At 38.7% G+C, this 12,951-nt stretch overlaps 1 protein-coding gene across 1 annotated transcript in view; it reads left to right on the plus strand.

Annotated features, from left to right (window-relative positions):
• Positions 1 to 12,951, plus strand: part of TENT4B (terminal nucleotidyltransferase 4B) — a 42,649-nt gene that overhangs the window by 14,167 nt on the left and 15,531 nt on the right. Inside the window, 2 exon segments of the mRNA XM_051805594.1 lie at positions 6,767 to 6,890; positions 12,006 to 12,052. Coding sequence (XP_051661554.1) covers positions 6,767 to 6,890; positions 12,006 to 12,052 — 171 coding nt within the window.

Below are 12,951 nucleotides of genomic sequence, written 5' to 3' on the forward strand. Positions count from 1 at the left end.
CTTTTTTTTTTCTCCTTCACGGCATTTGAAGAAATGTGCATAATCACTCCACCATAATTTCTGGAAGTGAACAAACTAACTTCATGTTTTCAAACTCAGTGTCAGAATAATCAGATTAATCCCCAAGGACATTAGTCCTGAAAACAGGATCAGGGTTCCTGAATCATTTACGTATTTGTGGAAATTTTGCCCTCCCTCGGTCCTAAAAGGCAATTCTGTGAATTACTCAGCAGACAACAACTATTAGAAAGGTCAAGATGTTCCTGAGTGACCCAGCACTGAGAGCTGCCCAGAGGTGGTCTGGGTGTAGAAATGCCAACTGAAGGTGTTTCTTCCACTGGCCTCTTTCTGCCCCTTGCAGGATGGGAGCGATGGGTCCTCCTCAGGCTCCCTACTGTGCTTAGGAGAAGTTGACTGCTTTAGCTGAACCGATGGAGGTGGTGGGATTTAACTTGGCTAACTTTGCCCTGCATGGATTAGGGCGGGTTGTGTAATCCTGTTATAACAGACCCTGTCGCTGGGAAGCTGGGAGTTGGTAGCAAACACCTGGGCTATAAAGAACAGGGACAGATATAAATCTCATTTGTTTCACTCTCTGCCAAGGGAAAGTCTCCATTTTCATCCTCAGAAACTGTTTGTATGGTAGATATCCTGATTTTTAGTGAGGTTTAGTAATCATATGGTGGTGGAATACCTGATTTTTCTGCATGTCTGTTTTTAGGTAAACTGTGAAAATATGGTCTGTGAAGCTGTAAGTCAAATGAGTGAACTGAAGAAAAAAGGTGTGATATCAAAAACCCAGCTCCTTAAGCTTTCCTCCTTTGTCAGGTACTACTATTATGGACATGTTTTGGGAAGTTTCATTTTAAAGCTCCCATAGGGCATATGTGGCTCAAAATACAGTTACTATGTGACCTATAATGTATTGATATGGTTTAGTAACTAAGGATATAAAAAGTGATGGTTGAAGTCTCTGAGGCTTTTGAAAATTGTTTGCCTTATTATGCACAATTTTACTTTCTTACAAGAACAGATGTGTCCATCACCACGAAAGTTAACTGCCTATTAAATCACATGCAGATGCAGTTAGGTGTTTTTTTTAGTAGCTTAAGCAAGCAAATATTAAAAGGATTTGTCTGCTGCAGAGGCCCAGGTGGTAGGGAGAGGACCTCAGCAGATGCTTCATGTTTACTGTTCCCTTCACTACTCTAATGTTTGGTTTTGCTTGAGTTTGTAGGTGGAAAAATAATTTGTGATCTTTGCAGTGTCTGCTGTTGTTCCTGCTTCATTATTCAACACATGTAGATGGTAATAGTAATTTAGAAATTATTTTATTAAGCTTATGAAAGGTCAGTGTTAAAATTGAAAGGCAATTTGGGAAACTGTTGGGTTCCCCAATACAGTTGTGAGGAGGAGAGGGAAGGTCGGGCTCTCTATGTCTTTCTTCTACCTTAGTACAATGTTGTTCAAAACCATTTCAGGACCAAGTAGGGTCCAAGGGGAAAAACCTTTGTTTAGTTCATGAAATTTTTAAAGTTTTGGCAGAATTTACCAGTGCCGTCTTTTTCTTAGCAAAATACTTTGTGAAGCTTCAAACTGAAGTTATTCTCTCTTCTCCTGTGCAATGCTGGCTTTCCTTTTGGGAGTGGAGGGATGGATGCAGTTTAGACTCTTAAGTATTGATGCTTTCAGGAGATAGAATACCTCAGGTTCCTCCTTCAGATTCTTCCCAAAGACAACTATAATCCTGAAAATCTACAGTATTTCTCTTTGTTGCCTTTGATTTATTTTCTTTTCTTCCAGAGGAGACTTAAAGTGATAGGGGCAACTAAACGCTGTCCTGTTGAAATTATTAATCCAAAGAAAACTCAGAGACAAAAGGCTTGTTTGGTGCTGCAGGGGTATGTTGCAAATATCCCTTTCAAGTGTGGATATAAAATCATTAGACTCTTAAATCAGAAGTGAGTCATCTCAAAGCATAGAGTTTGGGAAGACAAAAGTCATCTATGTGTTCATTCCTTACTTTTGCCCACCATCCACAGAGTTTCTAAATAATTTAGGGTTTCATCATTCTGAAAATGAAGCTTCTTTCAGAGAATCCTGCCAAAACCAAATTGTATTGCACAAGCATTGGATGATTTTTTTGAGTATGGTTGATATCCATTATTTTAAATTATCTTCACTGATGTTGCAGATAGCCTTTCCTGTGCAAAGGAATATATACACCCAAGGCAGAGGAAACTCTTTGGGATGGATGAGCAGAATTTTTAACAGTTGGAGTAGAAGCCACTGGTAACGCCCTGATGAGAGAAATTAGAACATGCATGCCTGCATAATTTCTCCTGTGAAATGAAGAGTGAAGAAGAGCCAGAGGAGAGTAGGAGTGTAGCACAAGTACAGAATGACAAAAGCGGGAAATTTTTCAATTAAAACTTATTATTCTTGTTAGTATAACATGGCATGTTAGCACACAAAGGCAACACTTACTTGCTCTCCTGGGATTAAGCAAAACCAGTCAGAGTCATCTTGATCTCACTGGCTGCTCTGCTGGGCAGGACTCGGCTCTGCTGCCCAGGGTGGCTGAGGGAATGGTCCCGCTTGGGGCAGCTGCTGCTGTGGCTGCTGAGCCCTGGTTCGGCCAGAAGGCTTCCTCCAAGCTGCTGAAATGAGTGAGTGTGGTGGGCTGGTCATTTACTCTGCATCAGGATCCTCGTGCAGGGAAGTGAAACTTGGAGTACCTCCAGTTGAGTTTCACAGAGTGACGTGCCTCCCGGTGTCACTCTTGGTTTCAGTCCTGGACTTGCAGCAGGAGAGAGTTATGCTGGTTTATGTGTCAGGTGGCTGAAGTGTACAATAAAGTGTATGTTCTTGTCCACGTTATCTCTCTGTGTGCTCTGCATATAAAACAGAAATGACATTTTGTTTGTACATGATTATTTTTAATTGATTGGCAGTTGTGCAGTGAGATTCCTCCTCCAGAATAACCACGTCTTGGACATATGTAAACTAGTTTGAGATTCCCAAGTTGCACATTTAGAGTCCACAAGTTGTGCTACAAAGTAAAGTAAGGCATGATCAAACTAAGAAAGTATGATGTTCCATGATACTTGCACCTGCACAAAAGCTGTGGCTTTTCACCTAAATGAAAGTCTCCCACACAGTCTTGTGTTCCTCATGGGGCTATTCAGTGTTGTTGCTATCAGAAGTCATTCTCGTGATTACAACTTTTGCAGCCATCATTTATTTTTTAATGATGCATCACTGTCAGGTGAACATAACAGACACTATAATCCACTAAATTGAGTGGCTTCTGTTTTCTATAATTCTATTCAGTCTATGAATTTCTGATGGAATCAGCTTACCAGGCTTGAAAACAGGCTGTGATTCAGGTAGAACTTTGTTTTAAAGATAGAAAAAGTCTAAGAGCCAATTTTATTTTTCTTTTCCCCATGTATTAAGATTTCAGTAAGTACAGGACAAAGACCCAGTTGTTTACTGCTATTTACTGTAATAAAAAAAGTGAACTAATTCTCTTATGCATTACAAAGAACTCTCTCCATGCATCCCAGGTAGGTCTTGGATGCTGGTGTGCTTCAGTGTGACTAATAAGCCAAATGAAATACCTTTTCATAGTGAAGTCAGGTTTATTACAGTGTAATTTCCTTCTAAAAACAAGTTTCCTTTTGAGGACTTTTATCTGAAATAGCTAATGAATGTAATGGTATTAAATAATTAAATAATAAAATACTGTTATGATGCCAAAAAGAACATCTCGGTCTCTTTGATCTTCATTTCTGCTAAAGATAGAAAATTTCACTAGAGACTTTTGTAAACAGACTCCATTAATCCAAACAAATTGTTTTGGAAAACAGCAACTATAATAGATGTTAAGACAGTGAATAACCTTGAGTTTTAATTTTCAATACAGCTTGAGTTAACTCCACATTAATTGGAGTCACGCCTCTAAGTCATGTTGTACTGCTCTGAAATCCGCGTGTGGCTACTTCTGTTTGTCTTGGCTTTAATTAATCATTCCCTTATTTCTTGGCAGCAGCCGTTGTAGGGCAGGGAAATACTGTTCCAGGTGTAGTGTTGAGCCTCTGTAGCCTCTGCCTGCCTCCTGCATAGCGAGGCTCTGTGCAGCACAGGCAGTCCTGTCAGCATGCAGTCCTGCAGCAGATGAAACGTAGATGTATCTGTACTGTTTCCAACTGGTGTGCTGATGGGAACTGTCTCCAGTAGTCTTTAAGCCTTTCTTCTATCATTGAAAAAGTTCAGATTTCGTTTTTTCTACATCTGCCATGTTTAGTAACATTCTGTGCATGTGTAATATAAGTTACTGTCTGTTTGCATGTAGCTTGATTTGTTTTCCCACAGAGCTTTTCATGACTACCTGAGAATAAGAAGGATCCCATTTGAAGAGGTGCAGATGTCTGTTATTTATGTTTAGAAAAAGAAATACATCTGGTTCTGACAATACATTACTTTATGTCCCTCTTAAGAGTGCACCAAAGGATAAAACTGTCTCTATTAAGACTGTCAGTGGAGTTAATAAGGAGAAGTACCCTGAGAACTGCAGTGTCTGTATGGCTTGGCTCTCTTTGCACTTCGGGGACCTCATTTCTGATTGCCTTGTTCTTTCCAAGTTCCCTGATGGGACAGGGGAGCAATTAACTCTTGTAAAGCAGAAGCCTAAGAGCAGCTGGGCCCACTAATGACGGGCAGTATGGATTTGTGCTGTGCCATACATGAATTTCTCCCCAGGGATAGTCCCTTGGTATCATCCCAGCATGTCTCGTGCCATTCAGTGCCCTCAGAGAACACGGTGTCACTCCTCATGTCTCAGTGCACATGTGCATTCAGTCCTTACTAAAAACACTGCTCTGGGGCAAATCATGTGCCTTGTGGATGTAACCAGTCTTTCCAGCTAGTCCAGAGGAGAAGAGGCAGAAGTGGGGCTGTGTTTCTTGATCAATTCCCTGTTGTGTAGCCCAAAAAGACAGATCTAACTCCCAGGTCTTCCTGTAAGCTGGTTCTCCAAATTTCAGTTGAAAAATAATTTGTATTTTCAAGAGTTTAATTATTGGTTTTTTGACTGCTTTCCTTGTTGCTTATGGTTTTGAATGCTAGCTTAATGGTCAAGCATGTGGAAACTAAATTGAATTCAGTGCGTGTGACTGGCAGTGAGGACAGAGAGTGAACTTGGTCATCGGAGTGCTCAAGTTGTCCTTTATCATGTGCTTCTCACCTGAATCCAGTACTTGCACTGGGAAAATAGCTGTAAGAAAGTTTAAGTGCCAACATGTGGAATAGCAGTGAAGAGTAGAAGAACAGGAGATGTCTGAAAAGCTGAAGGCAGAGTAGTCAGTGTGGTGTAAGGGATTGCAGTGGTGGTTTGGAGTGTGCACGTTAACTCTGGGGTATAAGTTTCCAAGGAAAAGCAAGAAAGCAGCTGTGGAAGGAGGTAAGAAATTTCCTCTGTCAGAGGAGTTTTTCTCTTTGCATTGTCTATACAGAGCTGTCATGGTGGCCACCACAAGTTGCCAGGCTTTTGTGACTATTCCCCTAACTGGGAAGGGTGTTTGTGGGGAGAGAAGTTTGTGTTGTTCATAACTCTGCAGTATTGAAGAACTTAATGCGGGTGGTTTGAGTTCTTTCCCTACCCTGACTCTGTTAAATACAACTATCAGATTTTTTAATCAGTTTTGTTGACACCTGTATACAACTTCAGTTATTATTGTTTCATTTATTTAGGTGTGTGTGCAGTGGGGAAGTATTAGATTCCCTGTCTTAGCCTGCTCTTAATAAATGGATCTCTTCTGATGGTCCCTCGGAGCTTTGGTGAGAGATGCAGTTGTACTTGGTAACTAGAAACAGCACGTTTTTAAAGATAGCTAGCTATTACTGTAGTGGTCATTGCAAGAAACAAATGAAATTAATGTAGTTACCCTGTGACTGGAATTACGTTATTTGTCAAGATGATGATGTGTTTATGGTACTACAGGAGCACAGAAATTTGTAGCACTGTATGAAGACATTTTTATTTTAGTTCTCATCATAGGCAAGCTAAACATAACTTACTGACTGTGAGAAGCACATGTAATAGAGTAAACTATATATGTGTTAACTGTCTGTCAGTCACTTATTCTTCTGAGCCACCACTGCTGCATGTGTACTACTTATTTTCTGGGGTTATGGAGGGAGAGTGCATTTTTAGTTTATGTGAGTTCTGCGAGCAGATAAAGAAGCAGTTTTTCTAGCTCTGGTACTGGCACAATTACTGACAACTTTTGCAAGTGTGGTGCTGAATACAGACTGCTGCCTGAAACTCCCTGGCTGGTGCCAAGGGGCTGACTAGGAAGTGTTGGCTAAAAACCTCCTGTTTAAATTTCTGTGAAGTGTGTACTCAGAGCTTACAGCTGCAGTCGCAGTTGAGGACTGAACCATTTCTGTGTTACACTGGCATTAAAATAGAGTGTGACTTTCAATGTGAATTGGAGGCACTTGGATTTAGATTTGCTTCCACGCTTTTAGCAAATGAAGTGCAGTATTGACCTGTTGGTATGAGAAGCTAACGTGAAACGAAACACTAAGAAGTGTTGTGAATGTGGATTTTTTTTTTTAATTGCATGCTACTCTAAAACTGCCCCTTGAGGAAATTGGGTACTAGGAGCTTAAAAAGCATATTTGATTAGAGTAGTTGGTATTTCATTCGCCTGTGGGTTTTTTCCTGACTTTTTGTTCTTTTTTTTCTTTTCTTTCTTAGTCTTCATGAGGAAATCATTGACTTTTATAAGTATATGTCTCCCAGACCTGAAGAAGAAAGAATGCGGATGGAAGTGGTGACCAGAATAGAAAACGTTATCAAAGAGCTCTGGCCTAATGCAGATGTGAGTAGGACACTGTTTTATTTGTTAATTTATAAAAGCAACGTTTTGTGCCTGTTTACTTCATGAAATATTGAATACTGAAAATACAGTTTATTTTTCCATGTTAAGAAAACCACAAACCACAAAAAGACTTCTGGTCAAATGAGAGAGCTGATCTTTCTTTCTAGAATAATACAGGTTAACATTTTCTATCACACTTAGGACCAAAGACAAGTTAGTCCTGCTGTAGTCACAAAAAGGGCATAAGGTGTGGCAGCATTCTGTCTCATGAATATTTATTTACTAAGATTAATGGGAACATATCAGACATGCATGCATGTATTTTATTTAAAAAAAAAATCTTCTGAAACTCCTGTCTTCACTATTAGCTGGGCTTCTAGTCCAAAGACCCTGCAGTCTTAAACAAATCTGTTAAAGTGGAATACCAGAAATACCCCATTACATAGACCATGGTATATTTAATGGACAGTTAAATTAAATTTGCATATCTTACAAATTTAAAAAAGCCAGGAGTTTCTGTGTAGGAAGAAACAAATCTGTGGATCTGTGTACTGAGCTTACAATCTGTAACACCTCTTCCCACTGAAGATGGGTTTTGGTAGTACTTGCTCATTTGAAACAAGTGTTTCTCCTGTGCATTTTTCGCTAAGGTTGGATTAAAGAGAAGACAGAGAAGTTGCTTTTACAAGTCAATATGATTTTATGGGGACACAGTTGGATTTCTGGCATAATTGAATCTAGTTTAATTGTATTCCTCTAACTAATACAGTGTTCATTTCCAGAATGCAGATTTGTAGCTGTGTTCATCTATTTGTAGATAACAGTAGCTGAAAATAAGGGCTTGTGAGCCAGACTAGCAAACCAAATTCAGACAGCAGAATCTCTAGTATAAGGAATGCTCTTTGATCCTGCTACAGTAAAAGATAATATTTTGACATGAGTGACTTAAATCCCCAGTTCATTTCAAGTCTTCTTAACCTGTTTTTTTGGAATGTGTTTCTAGAAATTGGCAGAATATGACAGAATATGAATTCTGTATAAGCCCTATGTATGTGGTGTGTGGTTTTGTGTGTAAAATGTACTCCCATTGTCGAGGTGTTTGTTGTTACAATGTGTCAGTAAGGTATTATATGGAAGGAGCACTCTCCGCTCAGTGATAGCTGCCTTTGCACAGTTAGAGGGAATTGGTGGAGGGATTACTACCTGTATCTGGGAATTTTGAGCACAATCAGTAAGCTTTCCATGGAAACTGTGTAAGAGACTTTAGCACGTGTCATAGGTGTTGTACAGCTCTCCTTAACCAGTGAAACAGTGAGGCAGACCCTAATCAAGACTAGGAGCAGTGGGCTGCCAGTCTGACAGGTCATAGTCTAGGAAACAGTGTGGGTATGAAACTGCATGCTGTGATACACCCTTCTAGTGCCTTGTAGGAAGGGATTTCACCAAAATCACTGGCTGCTTCAGCCTAGAGAAGATTTCCTATTTCCTAGGCAAGTCTGTGTGCCGCAGACTTAACTAGTGCAGTGGGGTGTGTGGATTTATTCCAGGGGATCTCTCTTTGTTACCGCCTGCACTTTGAATGAGGCCCAAGACTTAGTGCTTACAGAGATACTCCGTTTGTAGGACAAGCTTGGTCTGTCAAAGTTAAGTCTTTTGTATTAAAAATAATTTTTTACATATATATGTGTGTGCCTATATATATATATATGTATTTGGGGCCTTGAGAAAATAGCTTTTCTTTAAGCTACTGAAACATTTGTGTTGCCACAATCTATTTAAGAAGGGGAAACAGTTTACAAGCCTTACCACAGGACATAGCTGACCACTGGGCTGAGCTGTAATGTGACCGAGAGGAAGCACACACTGTGTAGTTGAAAACTGAAGTTCATTTTTCATTTAGTGCCAGTTAAAACTGCCAGGACTGTCTTTCTCTGCTGTGCTTGAAAATGTTAGAGAGTGAGAGTGTGCCAGTTCCTGTTTTCTCAAGTCAGTAACTGTTCTTCAAAGCCCAACTGCACTTTGTCTGCAGTTATGTTGAGGAGGAATTCTCCTTTTGTGTGTCCTTCCTTTTCTGGAGGCTAGAAGGGAACTGAACAGTGACAACAGACTGCCGGGTTATAATTTGTAAGTTACTGTGCTGTTATTTTTCTAACACTTACTTTATCAGATCAGCTTGGGAACTGAACTGCTGAACTCAACTGTGTTCAACTTTGACAGTCTCTTGTAATTTTTCAGTCCTTTGGGTTAATCACTAACCTTTTGGTAATCTCTGTTGGTTTAGCTACTTCTAAGATTCAGGTTTTGAGTACATGCTCTGAGAAGGTGGAGTGTTATCTGGTTCAATGTCCTCAGCCTTAGCTGTAGTGTAAAGTGATGAGTTAATGTTTAAGCTGTTCATTTTGAGTCATAGATGCAGCCAAACCAGCTAAAATAAACTTGTAAGTTAAACATACCCATTTAGTTTGTAGTTTCTCACTAAACACATAGGTAAGACGTAGTCTTTAAAAATCAGATACCAAGAAAAGGGAAATCAGGCTTCCACAGAGAACATGTGGAATGTGCCTGAGCACGTACTTTTTTTTTTTCCCCTCTCCTGTTCCACTTAGGAAAAGGCTGAAAAAGCAGATGGAGGGGGGTAAAACTAGGTACCCTAAACTGTAACTTTATTTATAGAAGTTAGCAATTGTGTCATTTGCTCTCTTACTCAAGGGAATGTGCTTAGAAGGAAACATTCCTAGTAAGTGAGAACTGTTCTTGGCACCAGCAAGGCTCTGACCATAAGAAACGCTTTAATTACACTGAAACCAAACATCCCAAAACATTAAATGAAAACATTTTAAGACAAAGATTTTTGACCAGTTGAATATGCAAATTTGACTGTTGAACAAATAAATACTTACACAGTGGAATTTAGGATATATTTGCTAGAGTGTCCTCAGCTTCATGTCTGTGTGACCTCATAGATCTGAAAAGAGGTAATGTTACATACTTCATGCACTTCAGTTATGAAAATACTATGATGGAATGAAAGCAGGAAGATGAACTCTGTTTAGTTCAACAAACCTCAGAAATTCTACTTAATGACGTAGAAGGAAGGGAAATTAAATTGGCTATGGTGTTTTGACAGAGGTATTTTGGTAACAAGGATTTACCAAACTTTTGTGGGTTTCTGAGTTCTGTTGTGCATAGTGAGCACTTTGGGCACATACTGTAATTAAAGCTCCTTGGGAACTTTGGAATTTAATATGAACAAGTTCGCAGAAATGTGGGAGAAATAGTAACAATAACATGGAGGAGTCATTGCAGTACTGTGAAGTGTGAAGTTACCTTATGAGTGCACATCCATATCTCTGTCCATGTAGAATAAAAATATGATCAACAGTGTTGGCACACCACAAAAACTAATGCTCACATCTCAAGCCATAATAGAGTCCTGTATTTGGGATACCTTAAATGCCTGCATGGCTACAGAGCTTCAACAGTTTAAATTCCAAATTGATAATAAATCAAAATCCTTTATAATCTGTGTTCTGATTTCCCCATTCTTCCTCTTTTATCTTTACAGATTTTGTGAGAGAGAGAGGTTGAAGTGTGGGTGTGGGTTTCTTTTAGAATTGTTCAGTGTTTCTCATACTCTGAATTATTGTACAAGAGCAGATGTTGTCTCATTCCTTTCAGTAAAGGTCATATATGTTGTATCAGTAAGTTTATGAATACTTTCAGGGTTGTTTATTCAGTAAAGGCTCTCTTTGCTGTTCAGCTGAACACACTGTTTTGTTTGATAATGTGAAAGCACATTTAGTTTTTTCTGAACCCACCAGTGGTCATTTTATTGTGCAAAAGCAATTTTCTGATGTTTTTGGTGGCCAAATAAATCCTGGTTTGACTGAACCCTGTTTCATAGGGGGTGCTTTTATTATTATTCTGGATTAAAAATAGTGATAATTATTATTAGTCTTAGCTTTGTGATGCCCTTATGCTTTTGTTAAGATCTAGTACAATATTGATGCTCGTTCTGTGGCATCTCTTGCAGTCTTTGCTGGTTTGAGAAGCTATGAACTTTCAAAATTGAATTGTGTATGTACTTTTTATTGGGAGTGGGATGAGGGGGTAAAAAGAATGAAGTGATTAAAAAAAACAGAAGAAGCACTCAACTACTTCTTAGTCTACTGAAGTATTAAGATGCTTGCAAAACATCATCTCTTTCTGTCTCCCTCTTTTTCTTATCCTGAAGGGGAAAAACATAAAAAGTGGGTCACTTGACATCCAAATAGGTGGCAATCAAGCTAGTGTATGAGACTCATTAAGGCAGAATACTCAAGTCTGTATAAGGTGGCTCCAGGAAACACATCAGAAGACTGTCTGGTTGAAAATTAGTCCAAATGTGTAGATATTTTTACTTTGAAGTCTCAGCAGCCCCCCCTTTGAGACTCAGTGCATGAGTCCGACCTCCCGCAAGGCTTGACTAAGTAATGAGAGTGAGCTTTTGGACAGCTTACAGTGAAAACCTGATGATTTACACCTCCAGTGATAGTAAAAATCCAGCATAATAAAGTAATTCTTTGGGACGTGAAGCTTTACAAAACTGTTTGTTGCTTAAGCAGAAATAAACAGTTATGCTACTTGCTTTGTAATTCAGAAAAAAAAGGCTTATGATATAATTAATTTTTTTTCAATGGAAATACATCAGACCTAAACTTAGAAAATACTTAAAAACAGAAGGGTATCCTTTGAGATATGAAAGCAAAAACCAAATTGAGCTGTTGCTGTTTTTTTAAAATGTTCTGTCATCCTTAAGTGTTTCGAAATCTTGTGGGTTCTGGGTTTTTGCCAAATTTGGTCATGAGGACAATTTTTTACATTATAAAGGAGTTTTTTTAATAGAAAAGTCAAAGTTATTAGGGTTTCATGGGTAATAACAATGGAGATCAGCCGTCTGTGATACACTGAAGATATGAATGCTTTAACGGGAGTGTTCAAAGTGCCTGTCAGCAATACCAAAACCTACCAATGGAGGGTAGCAATAGCCAGCCTTTACAAGCAGCTTCATAGAACTTGTTTGTCTTCTGAAACCTGAAAAGTTGTTTTCATATATATCCTTTTCTTGTGTTTCAGGTGCAGATATTTGGAAGTTTTAAAACTGGTTTATATTTGCCTACAAGGTTAGTAATTTTTCAGTGTAAATTCTGTACAAGAGAAAAGATGACTTGTTGAAACTGTACCCCTGGGGTGATTTATCTGCTCTCCTTGTGTCTGTGTTACATGTGTTGATACTTGTTACATTAAGAAAGTGTTAAGATATTAGTTTTCTGGGAAGTGTAAAGGAATACAGTAAATAATATTAACTATAACACAACTATTTAGATTTTGCATGTATCAGGAAAAGGATCTGAATTACCACGTGGTCAGAAAAGGCTTATGTTGTGATTTGGCTTCATTAATAACAAAAGAACAGATTGGCTTTAAAAGAAAAGCTAAATTGTATCTCCACAGATAACTACATTGAAACCTTTAACATTACCTTGTTAGTGTTAGCACTGAAGAGAAAAGATTACATACAGAATTGGCTTTTTCCTTTCAGTCTTCTTTTGTGAAATCTGTACGATAGTCAACACCTACCTTTTCCAAATGTGTTACTAATTTTCATAAAGAAAAATCACTACTCAGGGACAATAGTATCTTCTGTGTAGAAATAGTAAGTATTTTTAACAATTAAAGAGAAATAGAAATGAAAGGCTTAAATGGCTGCAGGGTACAAACACATTTAAATAGCGTAATTCTGAGGATAATACTTGAACGAGTTCCTACTTCAGGAATGTGAGGACATCTAATACTGACTGCAGGCGATGGATACCCTGGTTGTCATTTCATCTCTTTTTGTTAAAGAAAGGACCTGAGAGATGGTTTAGCACCTGCTTTGGTCTCAGGAGTTGCAGAGAAGTTGAATTGCTCAGTGTCTGTTTGAAAAGCCAGAAGTTGGGTGTACAAATACTCACTGTTTTCACATTTGCCCTCATTCTTGGCCTTTTTTGTTCATTGATTTTACATAGGCTTAATTAAA

Source organism: Manacus candei, unplaced genomic scaffold, assembly GCF_025592945.1.
Source record: "Manacus candei isolate 608988 ecotype Guabito, Panama unplaced genomic scaffold, ASM2559294v1 h1tg000065l, whole genome shotgun sequence".
NCBI classification, from domain to species: Eukaryota; Metazoa; Chordata; class Aves; order Passeriformes; family Pipridae; genus Manacus; species Manacus candei.